Here is a 17,599-nt window from a genome sequence, read left to right as displayed (position 1 = left end):
AACGACAACAACACTGAGGGAAAAAAGGTGTGACAGCTAGTGCGAAAAGTAAGCCACAATGCTGAGGCCTTCCGAAAAAGGTCCTGGTGCTCGCTGCGTGTGCGTGCGTAAAAAGGCATCCTGTATGCGTGGGCGTGTGTGTGTGGTAGAAAAGCGCCCAAGTGAGCGGAACGAATTCCGCCACGCTAGCCCAGAAGGGATGTGATTCCAACCCTCCTTTCCGCTGTTCCGTGTTTGTAGGACACACACATAATTTCCCATGCTTTCCGACGAGCCGCTTGATATCGGCTCTCGGACTCACTTTTGCTCTCGGTTCACTTGCACTTTCACTCGACGGGAAATGATGCTGTTCTTGTTCTTTTTTTTCCCTCCCTGCTCTCGATTCTTTTTCAGCTTGGCTTCCCCCGATACGCCCTTATTTCCTACGCCATCTGCCAGTTGCTAGGGGAGACCTAGTGCAACCTAGTCGGGTGTGAATCGGGGTCGCAACGCTTTTCTTGTGCCAATTCTTGGACACATTTATGGATTGTGTAGAGTTTCACCCAAAAAGCAAAAAGTTTGAGGGCCAAACAAATACAGTACTGCACACGCTTCACCAAGCAAAGCTATGTCCTTCCGTCTGGTACACTCGTTGTGGTAACACTACACTTGCCAAACTGGACAAATAAACTAAATTCGCACTACGCGGCAGATGTGTGGGTAGGATTGTTTTTCTTTTCCATCCGCGAGATACTTTTCGCTGTTTTTTCAACCCCCGGTCGGCGGACGTTTGGAGCTGGTCGCTGACGTTTGATTGGAATGCTCGAATGCTGCTGGTTGGTGGCGTTTGATTGTTGTCCTTCCGTTTCGATGGATGGTGTACTCCCGGAAACCAGAATTTAAAATGTAAACCCCGCTCACAGGTAATCACAAACAAAATCGGTGCGAACACTAACCAGCCGAGCCACGGGGTTTTTTTTTTTCCTTCCCGGAACACACGGAAATTTCGCCGGAACAAGGACGTCGTTCGGTAGTTCGGGTCTCGTGTGCGGCCCCGAATTTCCGCGGGTGCTCACGGGCTACGACTAACGCGCTCTGGTGGTCTGCGATACGCGCGCGCCCGTCCGTGTGTATGTCAATCGGGCGGAATGGTGCTAGCGATACTGAGCCGCACCAGGGATGGACGCGACCCTCCACCGGAACGGGAATTGCTCGTGGCGGAAGTGTGGCCAGGAGGGGGTGAAGGGATGCGACGCGGCGCGTGGAGCGTTTGCGCGAGAAAGAGCCGCCGCGCAGTGACACTTCACACACACACACACAACCACACATACGCACAGTGTTGGATGCTGGGATTTACGAGAACGTCAGAATTTCAGCGGTTCTCCAAGATAGAGCGTTTTGTTTATCAGGGACAACATCAGCTTGTTTCGTTCTCGCGCGCCCAGCCGAGACGCCCGTGCCGGAACGTTACGGAAAACCATCGGGCCACCGTCCGGAGAGGATTCTCTGGGAATTTCATTACTACGCGCTTTTCCCTTCTCACTCCCGGGAAAAGAAAGGAAAAACAAACCGATGCCATGCAGCACACACCGCTCCTTTCGTACGCGAACTCTCTGCCCATATATCCGGCATATGTTTTCCATTCAACTTGCTTCGTTCAGCGCACGTAATGCAGCACTCCAGCATAAACTCTCCCTCATGTCGTCGAACGCGCTGATTAGGATACAGCGAGCGGTGCACTGTGTCCCTCGCCCAAGGGACGGTAAATATCTACGCATCACCACACCCCAGGAGAAGTGCATGGCCTGGCGTACACTCGCTCAGCGAATTGTTCGTACACTCCTGGAAACTACGTATCCTTGAAGCACAGAACATGCAATTTTATGAAAACAGAAAAAAAACCTATCAACGGGCCCAACAAGGGTCAACTTTTGTCCATCACTAAAGTGTTTTCTCTTCTAGGTCCTCTAAACTTTGAACGTTGAAAAATTGTCAAACACATATCCATAATTTAGGTCCAACATTAGGATATTTGAAAATATACGTGTACGTTCACGAAAACCAAAGAACAAATGAACCAAATATACTTGTCCGAAGAATTCATTGCACAGCTGTTGCACCGTACGAACCATTCGACGACCTTTAACCCTTGGGCACGAGCTTACTTTTCCCTCCGTTCAACGTCCAGCGAATTGCGCGAGTTGCGCAGAAGCCGAAACATCACTCCATCCCTGTCGCCTTTCTTTCCCAAACGCTATTTGTGCTCGTGCCGAAGTTGTGGCACCGTGCGAGAGAAAGCAAACAGAGCAATCTGAAACGCGTCCGGCGATGACGGGATTCCGAACGACACTTGCGGCGCCAGATGCTGAAAACAGATGCAGCTGGAATTCCGATGGACGTCCAGATTGCTACGCCGGAGATCGATTGTATTGTGCCTTGAACCGCACAATTGAATGTCCTTTCGATCACCGGTTGAACTCGAGCAGGTTCAGCCAGGGATCGTCGAACACACGACAAGTGCACACCGGGTCGTTAACCAGCTCCATTGCTGCTGAATAGTTACAGCGTAGTACCCAACCGACCCAGTGCGGCTTCATCCATTTGGTGCCAAACGGTTTCGTTCAGACATTCCGGAACCGGGCACCGCCGGAATCGAACCCGATGATCTAAAAATAGTGACCCTCTCTAGTATTCATCCTGATATGACAGTTGTGCACCACAAGCGTGGCGTCAGACAAAGCAAGGCGCTGCCTTTATGGATCATAACTTCAAACACCTCATATGTGAGCCGTTTTCCTCTCCACTTCATCTTCATCCACTCCAAACCAAATGGGTAATCAAATGAGCACGATTGTCTGCACCGAATGCAAGCCACATTGAAGCCACATGTTTATGGGCCTGTCCAGCACATTTTCCGACGCGACGTGATTCGATGGGAAAACGGAGACAAATACGGTGGCCTGCGTAATGCGGCTGAGAGGCAAGAAGGGGAAGGCTGGGAGCTAGTGGCGGGAAAAATCTACGCTTTGTTTATGCGACTCCCGAGCACGTAGTACGTTCACCTTCCCTCCGTTATCCTTCCGAAATCGCGCTCCCGACGATCCCGAGGCTTAAGGAAGTGTATCATTGGAGCATAAGTGCCGCAAGGGGATGCAAGTCGGCGGGAGGAGGAAAGGAAACCCCAGAGCAGGAGGGGGGAGGCCTCCTCTATATGGCTGTGTCTGCCGAGTGCGTCATAACATGGAAAATATGTCTAAACGAAGACGCAGAACGTGTTCAACAGGGAACGAGCACCTTTTGTGTTTTGTTTTGTTCTCGTTTTCCATCCCCGATGCCGGTAGCGACACGCGGGGAAAATTTTAAGCTTAAAAAGACGGAACGAGGGGGGGGGAGAACTTGTTTGGCAAAAATAGCACCACTCCATTTTCCAACCATGATTAAATTTCACGCCGTCAGCGCAAATTAGAAACGTAAAGCGAGATTTGTGAAATGATTAGCTGAATTTGTTAACACATTCACGTTCAGATTATCAGATTTATTAAAGTCTCAAATTTGTAGCTATTGCCTTACGATTTTGCTAATAACTTCCGCAAACTATTGTGCTTAAACAACATCAACAAGAAGATTTGTTTTTTTTTTAACATTGACTGAAGCAGAAATAGAAAAGGTAGAATGACCAGTTAAAGTACGCGAACAACCGAACATTGAACAAACGAAAAGGGAAGATCCCAGTACAAATATAATATTGAAAATATCGGTATCAATCGGGTAGAAAGCCTCCATGACCCACATTGCTGACGCATTCATTTAACAAAGATCCCTCAGAATCGGTTAACCACAGTAACGAAACGCCAATCTCATCTCACGATTAATGCTGCTCGGGTTGGCAGCCTCTTGGCAGGGCAAAACTCACAAGTAGCCACGGTTGCCTATTGCTAATACGCCTGTAAACCATTCGTAGCTGTGAAACGCACTTCTCGCCCCGAATCCGAAGTACTGCGCTTTATTTCCCTCATCTCAACTCCCGAACGAAGAGTCGAAACGAAGAGTGTGGAAGGAAAACACAAGCCGACGAGGGGGGACGATTAGCAAGGGGAAGAGTTGTAAGGAAATGTCACACAATTTGCTAGCAGGCTGCGAGCCTGCAAGGGGCCCTTTTTTGCGATGGCGAATCCCTTGCGAGGGAGAAGTTCAAACAAAGGGGTGGAAAAGGAAGCATTTTCAACCGGAAAAACAAAAACCAGTCTTCCGTGCAACGTGCGTGGTGGTGGGAGGGGGGAGATGAATTGCATCGAACCGAAGAGCAACTCACACATAATGGAACGAACGCGTGCAACCGAGCGAACTTGGAGGTGACAATACGGGTGCACGCGGGTTGACAAGGGAAGTAGTCAACAAAAGGGGAAAAGAACCGCAATCACTGCAGTGTGCACACGGTTCAAGCCGTTTGGCGAAGTGCGGAGGAACCCGGTGAAGCTAAGGAATTGATGCGCACAAACAATCATTTACACGATTCAGGACTGTTCAGTTGTTGTTTCGTGTACTATTTTAATCTGTAAATATAAGTCATGAGAGCTACTACAAAGAGACGCCCGAAAAACTAGCATTGAGCCGTCGGCAAACAGAGTTCACGAAAGGGGGAATAACATGTTAATGCCACCTCATGCAACCAGCGACGAAACATGCCTCCCCTCTTCAACCTTGTGCCCTTGTGAAGGAAAAAAGAACACAAGAACCTCGGGTTGAGGATGTGCTTCGGTGGTAGCATTCAGTTTGCACCCTTCAGAAAAAAAATCACAACCTTGTGGTGTCTCTCTGTATGAATTCTTCCCTTTGGTGACGATGGCTCCATATGGAACGGATGAAATGGGCCCTCCCCTAACAAGGTCAAACTAAGCGTACCGTATCAATTTCAGTGCACCGTTTATCCGTATGTCCGACGACGAGCAGGATGTAGACATGCAGACAAGTATCTTATTTGATAATACAAGCGAGACGATGCCGCCAGACAGAACGCACTGTCCGAGGAAGAACGTAAAATACAAAATAGTCCCGCGATTCGCCTGGGCCTTCGTTCATCCGACTACCAATCTTCACTTTGTCTTCTACACGGTCGCAATCAGTGGCACTGTTGGCACGAGAGCCTGCTTTCATTCCATTTGGTTGAGCTGTCTTACATTGCCTTCTTCTTTGCTGCGCTCGCTGCACTTATAACCGTGCTTTGCGTAACCAGACGTCTGTAGAAACGAGAATCCACCCACCTCTGGTGACCCTTTCCACCTGCATAACTGGTCTGCATCTTCAGTGCAAATATTTAAAAATTCTGAAACTTGCATTGCGGAGACGTTCGTGAGGTTGACTATCCCGTCTCACGAGAGAGTCGGATTAAGCGAAGCATCATCAAGAAATTATTTGCATTGTTTCCCCCTCGAAAGAAGGGTGACGACGGCAGGGAATGGTGGCGCCCTTGTACAACTTCTCCAACGACACCTAGTAGTGCTTTGCTTCGTTAAGGTTGATACCTGCCTTTGTACATAAGTTTGCTGAGATTCACCTACTTGTAAGTAAATAGATCTCAAGCTTTTTTTTGTTTCCTCCCCATCAGCGGAGAGATTACCCAAGTTTTACACTGGTAGCGATATGTGGGGAAGAAATGTTCACCTTGTACAGCTGCAGAAGGGTTCTATAATCCGCGGGCTATGATAAGTTTAAACTAAGTTGAACTAAAAACATTTGGCGATGAAAAACTGATTCAATTTCACTTTCGTTTTGTAATTCATTATATAATGCCGGGTATATTTTGAATCCTGGTAGGTGTATACATACTATATCTCGATCTTTCAAAGTTCATTAAGAGTCTTATATCTACTCCAAGTAGAGTGTTTCGTTCTGAACAGACGAACGCTATCCGCACCATCGGATTTTCGGGAAAGAAGGGAAGGTGGAGGGGGTGGGTTAGAAAATATGAGAGAACCATTATCATGTTCGCTGCGTGTAACTAAACCCGGTGCAAACGTAAATGAACAGCTAATATATAATAAAAAAAAAACCGGCACACAAGTTGATGTTCGAAAATATCACATAAAAAATATATAACGCAAGGCTAGTGCGTGAAATGTACGAAAAACGTTATTGTAATAACATCGAAAACACGCGAAACGTGTAAAATGATACCGAATCGTCGCATAAAACTGTTGCCAGAAGGCGTTTCAACTTAATCGCTCGAATTTACAAAACCATTAGCAAACATTGGGAACGTTAACATAAGCATAGATGATGCTCGGAAAGGTGGATCGGAAACAAAAGGATTGGCGAACAGTAAGCGGCTCCCAGCAAAGCTCCATAGCAAATCACAATCTTGCTACGCCAAAGTAGCATTCATTCCGTTCGTTTCGTATGCAATTATTGTTCTTGCGTTTCGTTCCTATATCTACCTGACCCAGTGCCGTTTTAAACACACCGCAGCTCTAACATATAGCTCTCCGTTGCGTGTTGCCTTCGAAAAAAACGACTATCACTTTCTGCGCTCGCTCCAGTTTCCGCAGTGTTTGCTCATCGCACCATGCTTAAAGGCCGCCGCTCGGCGGCTTTGTTGGTTGCGGCGCGGACGAGTGGATGCAGCCCTCCCAGAGCAGTCCCTTGCAAGCCATGCTGACAATCACGTAGATAGCGAACAGAACCAAGGCAGCCACAAGGAAGTAGATACGAACGTTGCGCCAAAACATCGTGCGGGCTAGGTTGCGGGATGTTTGTCGGAATGTTACAGACTGTGGAAGAAGAGGGCGAAAGAGATTAGATGCAGTGGTAGCGGGCGTACACACACACGTTCGCTAAGGCATTACACTGTTGCGCAGCGTCTCCGTCTGGTTGACCAGCAGCTCGAGCCGCTCGCCCCGGTTGGTTATGTTCTCGATGTTCTTGACCATAATGTCCCGCAGCTCATCGATTTCGCCGTTCACGCGACTGATCGCGTCCAGCTGCTGGCCGCCCTCGTTGTAGCTGCGCATACGCGCCGACAGGACGCGCGAAAACTCCGAGTTCATCGCGTACGCGATGGCGGTGGCCACCGCCAACCCGTAAGTGGCAATGAAGCGCTGTTGCACATCCTGCAGGAACATAAAAGCCTTCGCTCGGTCGAATCGCTGCCGAAAGAAAAGAAAGAGGAATGGCATTTGAAGCTTAACGCTTAAAACTTCCCAAGGTAGGGTGCACTTACGTCGTCCGTGATGCACAAATAGATAACACGGTTTTCGCAGATGTAGTGTATCAAGTAGTTACCGTGAAGGTACGTGAGCTTATGATCCTCGAGCTGAATCTTCGGTACGATCAGCTCCGTCACCTCGGCGAAGTTCCCGACGCACTCGGCGTACCGGGCCAGCACAATCTGGCCGCGGGTTACCACCGTGTATAAGATGGGCATTCTGTTGTTAATCAGTCGTTGTGGTGCGGAGACTGAACCTTGTTACTTTCACCTTGTTACTTTTACCTGGGATAAAGATGAAAGAAAATTGTTGTTAATAATCGCTACTGCAAGGAGATACAAATAAGCTAGAAAAATGAAGCATTTGTAGTTCGCAAGGCTACTGAACGATTTTGTTGTAGGACTTGATCCTTCCTTTTCAAGTAGAATTTAAAAAAATGCCATTGCTGCTTACTCGGATTCGAGGGATATGTATGTTTATACAAATAGCAATGAACTCTTTTCATACACACCATACTAGTCAACGATTTACAAAGGTTATGTACAAATAACTGGAAGCATTTCAAGAAGTGTGTGCACGAGTGAAATTTACACCACCTACGTGCTGTACTCATGCAAAAGCACACGAGAGGAAGCGAATGCAAAACAAGCCCATGTGGACAAAGGTTGGAGCCTGGTGTGTAGACCACATGGGTACGACCTCGGGTGTTTAGTTTTCTTGCCAGATAAAACCCTCTTATCGGAGACGTTCTCGGTGAACGATACGGGCGCCTAGTGGATGATGATTAATAATTAAATTAACCCGCACCGTTCGGTTACCACCGACGCTCTTACTTATGCCGGTATCTTTACAATCAAAGCCGTAGAAATGCAAACATCAACCGGCAACCTAGGGCAGACCGGTTTCATGTTACTTCGTTCGTGTGCAAAGAGAACGCTTCGTGGGATTGCCTTAGGGTTTCCTGGTTCGCTCTATGTTCCTCGGGGTTTTATCTAGTTTTGAGAAATAACCTCTCTCGGCCGCGACTGCTGCTGTAGCAATCCAAAGCGGTGATGAGTATGCGGATGCGATAAGATGAAGCCTAGTGCGGGGGCTTTCGTATGCTGGTCAGGGCGTCTCGTCGAAAGTGACTGATGGTATTCCTGGAAAGGAATGTGGGGAAAAAAATCACTAACTTTTCGCCTTTAGAATAACGCTGCAATATGTTGTACTTTGCTGTTCTACAACTGCTTGTTTGCAAAAGAATCGTTTGAATTTCGTCGCCATCCCCTAGAGGCAACTGTTTCCACGCAACTTTCATATACTTGCCAGAACAAAGATAGAGCGAACGAGAATAATTACCAGCGTACTACCAAAGATTGGTGGTATAGTAGAAGTATCGAATGCTGCTCGGCTATTTGTTGTATTTTTGATAGCAGAAAAGTTAATTTGACGACGGTGGTGATGGTCGTACACTCGCAGTCTGTTGAACAAAGAACAAACACAAATCTTATTCACGGCACGACACTTTGATCCTCATAGTTCGCGTTCACGTACACTTATTTTTATTGTCCCATTATGTTGTTTTGCACAATCGTCAAATATTCGGACACTCTCAGACCAAACGAGACTTTACTGCTGAGCCATGCACGTCCAACTCGCCTCAGGGACTACAAAGTAGCTGACAGTGGAATTTCCTTCATTTCACACTGTCCCAGTCGAAAATGCATTGCACCATCCTTCTGAATTCCTCGTTGTATGTGGCTATGTTTGTGCCGTGTAGCTTTTCGATGTTCAACAAATGCAATGGCTACGTAGAATGAGATAATGAAGACGTACGACGCAGAACGATGCAGCGATTGCTACGACTGTTCTGCTTGTTTTGGAATGATGATTATTTTTCTTTGAAGTCAACTAGGTGACAGCCATTTGACAGCTTTTGACACTGCTAGATGCAGTGCATCGTTCTTGATTTCGACTTGATTTGTTGAAAAATGTGACTCACGAGTATCAGTGTGGTATAGGATACACTTTTTATTAAAAATGCTTCAATAAAAATAACACTTATTATATGCTCTTACTTCATTATTTAAAAAACGGAAAGAACAATGCTGTCAGTCATGTGATCGTCACACAAAGTGCTGCCAAATGAGTTTGACGCTCTACACGACAATAATTTGTCTTCCAGACATTACGGAGGGTCCGGTCTCGTTTGGGATTCGATCCTATTTTATGATTTTTTACAGAAAAACTTTTTCAAACTGCCTATTCGAAATAAAACAAAGTTACTGATTGTCTTCAGATGGCAGCACTGTAAACATGTCTAGATCAAACATGCCCTGTGATTTAAACCAAATAAACGTTTGGATCTGGCACCTGAAAAGATTGTGTTTTGACAGTTCGGACAGTTGCAACAAGCCGTTTGTAATTAACGCCTACGAAAGTAGTAAAGCTTCCAATTTCTACGTTTTGTATCATAAAGTTTCATATATTTTCGTGGTTAGTCATTTTCGTGGTGCACGCCAAGTTAAACAAAAGAAAACATACAAACATGTACGATCAAATGAGCGACGGACGAGGCTATCTTGTGTATAAGAACCGGTACAACGGGAAAGCTGAACAGGATAATCCGAATCTTATGTTTATTCTGCTATCAATAAATGAGAAATATGCCTCTTCCCGATACAGTACCTACCGGTGCGCTGGAAAATTGTATGCACTGCAGAAAGCCCTCTACAGTAAGAGATTTTGTCTTGTCCCAAAAACAGCATAATCGTAACAGGTGTAAAAGTTGTTCTAATCTTAACTATCAACTGTTTTCCCCCAGCGTCCTACATTCCATTTGAGATGGTTCATTCAATTTTGAATCGACACCAGCTGAGTCTCATCGACAGTGCACCTTCTATCAAACCTCCTCAACTGACCGCCGTATTGCATGACGTTTATTTCGCGGCCTCACGAATGGGGTACTTTGATGATCTCCCAACGCCGTTGAATCTCGAAGCCGCCAGTGCCATCTTGGCAGGCTTCTTCTGGGCCGTTTTTGACCCGAAGCGTTCTTCACCGATATCGGTGCTGGAGCTTCGTCAAACGTTTTTACTGTTGTGCAGTCATGCGAATCATGCACAAATGATATGGGAACACTTTCGACTCATCAGCGATCACAACTTGTGTGTTTCGCGACATCGCTTCGAGGCAATGTTGACCGTGCTGTCGAAAATGCTTATGTTCCTTGGTGAACCAGACCATCTTCGGCCGGCGATGGTGCAGCAGATTACGAGCGAATGCTTTCTCAACTACCCGGGCCTGGTTGGCCTGACAGAGTACCAGTTTTCGTGCCTCTGGAAGCTGTCGTCGCTCTTTTCCTATTACGCTAACGTCGTGTCGTTGAACAAGCGAATGCAGGATACGGAGCATATTGTACATGGTTTACCATGCTATGCCTGCCGTACTATGATCAATGGGCTGCGCTTCAAATGTCAGCGTTGCCGTAATGTTTCCCTGTGCATCGATTGTTTCACACATGGCTTCGCTAACAAGCAACACAATATGTCGCACAAAATGTTCGAAATTAGCAGCAACGAGCAGGATCACCCGGCGCGCTGTGGTGTCTGGTTAAGCAAGTTGTGGCACTGGGTTTGGGCGACCCGCTACCAGGAGGAAGCTCCGTCTCCTTCCACCTACGAAAATATGGAGGCAAAACTAATCGATACAAAAGCCGTCGAGCTGATGCAGGAGGGTGCTTCCGAGCCGCATGATACATTGGTCAAAGAGGCCTTGCTGGCTACACTTTCGCGCGCATCAACCTCCACAGTGAAGCGCAATATGAGTCTGTTCAGTAGCGTGGAGTACAACAGCTTTAACAATACTCAGCAGAAACATTTACTCATCAAACTTGCATCCGTTACTGGCACGCTAGAAGAACATCACAACGAGTACCGAAAGCAAGTGACCGAGTACTGGAATACGCTTACTGCTGAAGAAAAGAAATCAGTCAGTAAAATGCATTCATATCTCACGACTTACACGCAACAATTCGCTGAGTGCTTGGAGCAGATAAAACTAATAAGCACACATACCGCACAGGCTATACCGCAATGTTCTAGCACGCCATATCGTCGATCCGCACTCACGTTAGTTGCAAATGACTGTGCAAACGAATCAACCAAATCAAGTATGTAATCGAGTACCTTAGGAACAGAAGATGGCTTCTCCTTACATTACTATTTCGATTAATTTCCTTTTCCAGAGTACTCCCCTGAAGTTGAAGAGAAAAGATCCTTCGTTGGTTCGTCCCGACTGGAGAAAACAGAACTCTCGGTACGGGACATCAGCACCTGGTTCCATATCGATTTATCAACTTCAGGATCGGCGCCCGGTGCAGGAGAATCGGAATCCAAGAGAAACGATGAAAAGGTGACAAACGCTGTAATGAAGCAATGCGACGAGACCTCCAATCCGGTGACCGACGAAAACGAGCTATCGTACCGCATTGACCGGCTGAAGCTGGACACGCAGATGGCAAATTTTCGCGATCTATTGCTGAAAGTACGTGAAATCGTTGACGACTCCTACAGTGACAACACGGAGCTGGCCCGCTCGACGCTACAAATTGAAAAAGCTCTAGATCGTATTATCGCGGAAGAGGAACTGAAGCGTGCTAAGCTGCTTGTTTAGGTTCGCAGTGAGAGAATAGATTTATCTATAACGTTAAACCACATTTGCATAAAATGATAAAAATGAAATAAAAACTTTTTTAATTGAAACTGGACCGACTGAGTCTCATATCACTTTATAGTTTACAACAGAAAAATAATAGTAAATCCCGTATTACGCCTCGGTTACAGCTATTTTCACCTCATCTAGGATCACTTCTATCTGCTGGTCGAGTGCAAGAATATGTCCGATGTTGCAGCATTCGTTGCCAATGAACGTTACCAGCAAGGGTAGTTTATTCATCTGCACAACCTGGTAGCCGGTGTAGATGGAGATGATGTTCCGGTTTCTCCCGAGTCCTAGTTTGTTCGATTGCTCGGTTGCCATGGTGAAGGTGGTGTGGAATGATGGTTTCATGATCATGCCTACTGATTTATCATCACCGACCTTCATCAGCGGTACACCATCTCGATCCGTGATGATGATGCAGTTCAGTCCCGTCACGCTGAAAATATCGTAGAATTCGATAAGCACCACAATCACCCACCAATGTTACCGACGTTAGGGCCGGAACTTACCGCTTCAGGATCGTGTGGAAGAATCGTTTTACATCGTCCGTCATCGCGGTGCCGAGTTCAGAGGAGTACGGTTTCAAGTAGACTAAACACTAGACTGTAAGATGAGATTTGTATGATAACGAGCGCGCATAAGGAATTCCACCACTTGGGCTTGACCGAACTCTGCAAACTGTATGTTTTGATGATGGAATGGTTGACAGTTGCCGAAAGTAAACATAAATGGAGAGACCGAGAATGTCGGTAACATTTGGTATGCTAGAAGTAATTATATGGCCATGACGCATATTTTACATACAATTTTTAAAATCTTACATTTGATTTGTGTTTTGTTCCACTCGATAAAGTTCCTTATTTGCTTCCCGTATATCCGCAATGTTTATGGTGGTATAATACAACGTTTGCAAACAGAAATATAAACTGGCGTAAAAACGGTTTACAGATATGAAGGTCCTTATCAACAACCTTTCCAAAAATGAATTCAAGATAACAAAAATGTATGCAAGCTGGAACTTGGCTACTTGTAAGCATTACAATGAAATATACGTTGTGCATTGTGATAGTCTGTTATTGCTCATAATCGACCGGGATTGATTGCTTTGAGATAGCTAAAATAAAGTATGCGGTCCCAACTAGTCACATCAAAGTTGCGATTTAAGTAGAGATACAATTTTCGGGAAAAACATAATCGAAAAGGAACACCAGAAGCAGCTAACAGTATATATATTTTTTATTTATTAGTCATTAAAAGCACCCATTACATCTTGTTAGTGTTGACTATAGGTTGACTAACTATCGACTGAACGGGTCCCCATCACAAACTGAATTCAATTGGTTTTAATATAGTTATATTATAGATACAAAACTAGCTACGCATAAGAGTTAAACGGCTTCGCGGTTCTCGTATTGCTTTGTGTTTTGTACAAAAACGTCTCCTATCTGTTTTTTGGATGCAATCCGAATGCAACGCTCCCTATCCTCCTCCACGCAGTGCAGCTTCGAAAAGCGTTCTCCATTGGTATCGTTTGCCAGATAGTTGCTTATATCACGTCCGAAGCGTAGATTCGGCTCGACAGCTCGCAGTACGTGTATCTTGCTGTCGCTCCGAGCGAACAGATCTAAAATGGTCGTGATGGAACCACCTTCTGCTCCATGGGTATCGGAATCGTTCATCAGTAGGTTCAAAATATCACGATCACTGCGCACGATGGGCAGCACCGTCTCGAGTTGCTTGCGTGTCGCGACATAGTCATTGCTGTAAAACGACACCACGTCGTAGTTGGCCCGATCGAAGTATCCGCTGCCCTGGCCGACGTCGCAATTATCGCACGGTTTGCAAAGGCCAGTCCATTCGCACGGGTACATCATAAAGCCGATGGGACTGAACACCTGGAACCCTTGGATGGTATTCATCCGGACGCGATTCAAAAAGTCCGGCCGAAAGGAGGCACCGTTCGAGCACACCATTACCAGGCTCTCCAGTCCGATCTTGCGCAAAGCGAGGTCGACGGCAACGAAACTCATCTTGGCATACGGCCCATACAGCGAGCTATGGTAGCGATAATTTTCGTCAAACTTACTGCTGACCTCTGTTGGCAGGCGGATAGAAACCCAGGCTACCCTTGATCCAATCTGCTTGTGTTTCTCCGTCAGCGCAAGGGCAATGTTCTTCAGTGGCAGGAACACATCGTCATCTCCCTTGTTGGGAGTATCGGCGCCGTAGAAAAATATCAACATAAGGAAGGTATTGTCCTGATTATCCATGCATGTTTTCTCGTACGCTTCCAGAAACTGCTCCGACTCTTGAATTTGATGCTCGAACGTGGGCAGCAGTATGGCTACGCGCGTGCTCTCCGTTACGTATGGTGACGGAACGATTTCTATCAAGCTGATCGGTTTAATCACTTCGAAGCTCTTGAGCGTCATTCGTTTCGCCTTGCGGTCGTAAAAGTTGAGCAACAAGCGGTAATCCATCCCCCGTACGGCATCGAAGCGCTTGTATGCGGAATGCACACTGCGATACTCGACGTTCGGGTCATTGCGGGTCGCCTCCATGATTGTCTTGTTCAGCACGTTCCGTATGTCTTCCTCGTCGACGACAGACAATCGGTGCACGTTCACCTCCGAGTTCCACATGAGCGAGTGGGTGGTGTTCAGGGCCATCCAAGGAACAACGTCATGGCGAGATTCGGGTGGGTTCGGCTTCGGTACGCCCAGCGGCCAACGGACCTCCAGTATATCGTTCAGCAGCGTGTCGTTGGAAATCTGCATCGCTTCGTTCTGCAGCTCGCGCTTCACCTGGCTATTGCGCTCCAGATGCACACGCGAAAAGTAGGCGTGCAGTAGGTAGAAATCATCAGCCGAGGTGACGGGGAAGACCGTCGCGGCACCGTTGAACGCCGGTTCCTTGGCGATCAGATTGAAATCGCGATAGATTTTGTAGTTGCTCAATCGATAGCTAGCGACATCAATGCCCTGCCACGAGCTTTGGCATGCTTTGATTTTGGTCGAGTAGGTCACACATTTTCCGATGTTAACGTTGTGATTGTTCGAGGCACAGTTGCGCACGCACCAATCGAGGTTGGCTCGTATTTTGCGGATGACACCGCTGCTCAGAACGATGCCCGCATGCAGATCGCAATACTGCCGATCGTCACGCGCGCCGCCTCCATCATTACCGCCGGAACCATCGCCCAGCGTGCCCATGTAGACATCCATCGTGACGCTTAAGTGCTCTAATTGGCTGCGCAGCGTCCGGGCATTAACGTACGTTGTATCGGTTAGCAGCAGAAAGTAGTCGTACTCATCCAGATAGTTGTCCGCCAGGTACTTGAGCATATGAAATGGACGTAAGTTTTCCCGGGTGTCGGTGAATCCCACAATGTTTTTCAGCCGAAAGTTCGATTTGACATTGTCAGCGTTTATGAAGAACTTCATCTTGTTCACGAGATGGGCGGTGGTGCGATTGATGGCGGTCGCAAGGCTTTCGACGTTTTCTTCCGCAGTCAGCACACCCACGAACAACTTCTCTCGTATTCCCAGCTCGGTGTAGTAGTAACGCGGGCGAACGATGTTCTTCACCGGTTTCTTGGCGATCATAGGCTTTTGTTCTAGGTTAAGTTGCGGCTCAAACTCACCGCCATGCTCAAGCGCAAGTAGTTTGTTCGAATGTTCCGTGGCCTCCGGGCACTCAGTGACGAGCTCGGCATAGTCCTGGGGTGAGTAATAGCTCAGGACAAAGCCGCACACCACCCCGGCCAGCAGATAATGCGTCCGATTGATGTTGGTAGTCAACCCCATTGCTAAGCTTTCATTTCACACCTTCACAGCACGAAAGTAACTCTACGTTTGACGAAAACTATCCGACTACGCCAACTTTGATTCAACGCTGGTAAACACCAATTGAAATTGGAATTATTTCCAGCTGTCACTATTGTGACAATTGCCGGTATCTTCGATTTGTTATTTTTACGTACCATAATTATAGCGCAACTATAAAATAAATTTAAATTTGAAAATAAATTAAGTCGGTAAAAATTAATTTACTACTAGGAGGAATCCAAACGATGGTACTCAACAATCTAAAACGAATATAGAGCTGTCTGAATAAGTTCAAAACTTTTTCTCGCATATAGCGTAATGTTCAAGCCCGTTTAAGGTTATTGTGCTACGGATAAAAAAAAAAGGTTTCGACGCTGCACGTGTTGTGTTACGCTGCCAAATACAATTGCAGATAAAAAAAAGGCTTTCCAGTTAATCAGCATTAACATTCTTTGTGTTTCACAAATGTTTGATACGTTAGTTCCGAGGTAAAAGATAACCAGCGGCTCAGAAGCAGTCAATTTAACCGTCTATGTTCAAAATGCTATAATTTAATAAATTTTATCAAACGTAAATACAAAACTGAACATCATATAATAGATTTTTCGCTTGTGTACGTAAAACTAAAAGGAATTTTGTTTCTACCTCACTACAAGTAGCTAATGGTTTTTTCTAACCGTAAACCACTTTTTATCGATAGAAAACATACGAAAGATAAAACCGTTACAGTCTTAAATTAGATTGTTGTTTTTCCTCTTTCAAGTGCGTTTTAATACGTTTAACTGAATCGACTTAGTTTTATAAAATGTAAAATGTATGATTATTGAAAAACAAACAGTTCGTAGTTCTCTTCCTTGGCGTAACGGTGGTTTTCAGTGCAGTCTTCCCCAAATTCATACTACACTTTTTAGTTTTGCAATGCACCAAGTGTTTAAAGTTCATCTATCCAGTCCCTTGCGTTCCGCTGCCAGCAAAAATATAACGACACGTTGCAAAACGTATCTTTTAACAGCTTTTCATCCCTACAATGGCGCGTTCCCTGAGTAGCCGAACTAAAAACCACTCAACCACGGCTGAAAATAAACATGCACGGGTACGTTAACATAAAAATCCAATTACCGGACAGAAAAGCTAGAAGGTACGTGATGGCATCGCGTTGGCAGGAATAATGTGTTTCTCGCGGTGTGTTCAACAGGTTGCGTGATTTTTTTTTTGTTTCGTTACGGCGGAACGATTGTCCAGCGTCGTTTTTATTCGATTTTATTACAATCAATGTTCATGAACTATTGAATGAAATCAAGGGACAGCAAAAGTGCTGATAAATCAGTAACGAGGGAAATGCATTTAATATCTCCAATATGTGGCACGAGTGTGTGGATGATGCAAGTCCGGATGCAATCTTATTATCGTACCATCTCCGGCATGCCCGGACGGGGGCTATGAAGTTATGCAACTTGTTTATTTCAAAACAATCCCGCATCCTTTCGTTACCTTCACGCAATGAGCTGCTGTGCAGCTTAACCAAGCAGCAGATTGGTAGAGGATGGCGGCTTTGAGTAGAACGAACAATCTCGGTGTACAGCACAATCGTTTCTCTTACTCAAGGCGTATCGGGTACGTGCAGTAAACATCCGTAGCAGCGAAGCTGTGCTCAACGCTGCCTGGCTGCCGACTGACCAGCATCCCCCCTCCCCCTCCCACTGAATGAATGCAGTGCACGTGTGCGTTTTCATTCATCTTCGTTCAACCCGATTAGCCGTTCGTTTTCATTCCACCCAAGAGCGGTGCGAGAAAGAATCCTGCCACGCGCGTTATGTAACGCGTATATTTCGTCCCCCCCCCCCCCCTCGTCGGTCTTTGAATTTACTTCCGCCTGCTGCCCCGCCC

General features: G+C 46.2%; 4 protein-coding genes across 5 annotated transcripts; 1 reads left to right on the top strand and 3 right to left on the bottom strand.

The window, feature by feature from the left end:
• Positions 1 to 5,751: 5,751 nt before the first annotated feature.
• LOC131268857 (vesicle-associated membrane protein 7) lies at positions 5,752 to 9,027 on the bottom strand. 2 transcript variants are annotated; one of them, XM_058271142.1, is made up of 6 exons: positions 8,718 to 9,027; positions 8,523 to 8,643; positions 8,192 to 8,323; positions 7,196 to 7,451; positions 6,822 to 7,121; positions 5,752 to 6,746 (listed from the first exon to the last, which is right to left on the bottom strand). In XM_058271142.1, exons 4-6 carry the CDS (start codon positions 7,397 to 7,399, stop codon positions 6,546 to 6,548), a joined length of 705 nt encoding a protein of 234 aa, XP_058127125.1. In that variant the 5' UTR covers positions 7,400 to 7,451; positions 8,192 to 8,323; positions 8,523 to 8,643; positions 8,718 to 9,027; the 3' UTR covers positions 5,752 to 6,545. The 2 variants fall into 2 exon arrangements, with proteins under 2 accessions (XP_058127125.1, XP_058127124.1); XM_058271141.1 differs by lacking the exon at positions 8,192 to 8,323 and having other exon boundaries at positions 8,523 to 9,027.
• Positions 9,028 to 9,577: 550 nt separating this feature from the next.
• On the top strand, positions 9,578 to 11,925 carry LOC131268749 (uncharacterized). Its single transcript, XM_058271026.1, has 3 exons — positions 9,578 to 9,898; positions 9,988 to 11,334; positions 11,410 to 11,925. Exons 1-3 carry the CDS (start codon positions 9,712 to 9,714, stop codon positions 11,835 to 11,837), a joined length of 1,962 nt encoding a protein of 653 aa, XP_058127009.1. The 5' UTR covers positions 9,578 to 9,711; the 3' UTR covers positions 11,838 to 11,925.
• On the bottom strand, positions 11,897 to 12,596 carry LOC131268750 (ragulator complex protein LAMTOR3 homolog). Its single transcript, XM_058271027.1, has 2 exons — positions 12,395 to 12,596; positions 11,897 to 12,321 (listed from the first exon to the last, which is right to left on the bottom strand). Exons 1-2 carry the CDS (start codon positions 12,436 to 12,438, stop codon positions 11,991 to 11,993), a joined length of 375 nt encoding a protein of 124 aa, XP_058127010.1. The 5' UTR covers positions 12,439 to 12,596; the 3' UTR covers positions 11,897 to 11,990.
• A 513-nt stretch (positions 12,597 to 13,109) lies between these two features.
• LOC131268722 (chondroitin sulfate glucuronyltransferase) lies at positions 13,110 to 15,765 on the bottom strand. The gene has a single exon (XM_058270982.1). The coding sequence runs from the start codon at positions 15,689 to 15,691 to the stop codon at positions 13,274 to 13,276; it is 2,418 nt and encodes an 805-aa protein (XP_058126965.1). The 5' UTR covers positions 15,692 to 15,765; the 3' UTR covers positions 13,110 to 13,273.
• Positions 15,766 to 17,599: the final 1,834 nt, after the last annotated feature.

Source organism: Anopheles coustani, chromosome X, assembly GCF_943734705.1.
Source record: "Anopheles coustani chromosome X, idAnoCousDA_361_x.2, whole genome shotgun sequence".
NCBI classification, from domain to species: Eukaryota; Metazoa; Arthropoda; class Insecta; order Diptera; family Culicidae; genus Anopheles; species Anopheles coustani.
The sequence above is the reverse complement of the archived record's forward strand: the minus strand, read 5'-3'. Positions and strand labels throughout refer to the sequence as shown.

Coding starts and splice junctions, on each gene's coding strand:
- LOC131268749 (XM_058271026.1), top strand. CDS start 9,712: ATGTACGATCAAATGAGCGACGGACGAGGCTATCTTGTGTATAAGAAC. Junction 9,899..9,987: donor ACTGCAGAAAGCCCTCTACA/GTAAGAGATTTT, acceptor GTTTTCCCCCAG/CGTCCTACATTCCATTTGAG. Junction 11,335..11,409: donor AAACGAATCAACCAAATCAA/GTATGTAATCGA, acceptor TTCCTTTTCCAG/AGTACTCCCCTGAAGTTGAA.
- LOC131268722 (XM_058270982.1), bottom strand. CDS start 15,691: ATGGGGTTGACTACCAACATCAATCGGACGCATTATCTGCTGGCCGGG.
- LOC131268750 (XM_058271027.1), bottom strand. CDS start 12,438: ATGACGGACGATGTAAAACGATTCTTCCACACGATCCTGAAGCG. Junction 12,322..12,394: donor TTCCACACGATCCTGAAGCG/GTAAGTTCCGGC, acceptor CGATATTTTCAG/CGTGACGGGACTGAACTGCA.
- LOC131268857 (XM_058271141.1), bottom strand. CDS start 7,399: ATGCCCATCTTATACACGGTGGTAACCCGCGGCCAGATTGTGCTGGCC. Junction 7,122..7,195: donor ATTTGTGCATCACGGACGAC/GTAAGTGCACCC, acceptor TTCTTTCGGCAG/CGATTCGACCGAGCGAAGGC. Junction 6,747..6,821: donor CGGAGACGCTGCGCAACAGT/GTAATGCCTTAG, acceptor CTTCTTCCACAG/TCTGTAACATTCCGACAAAC.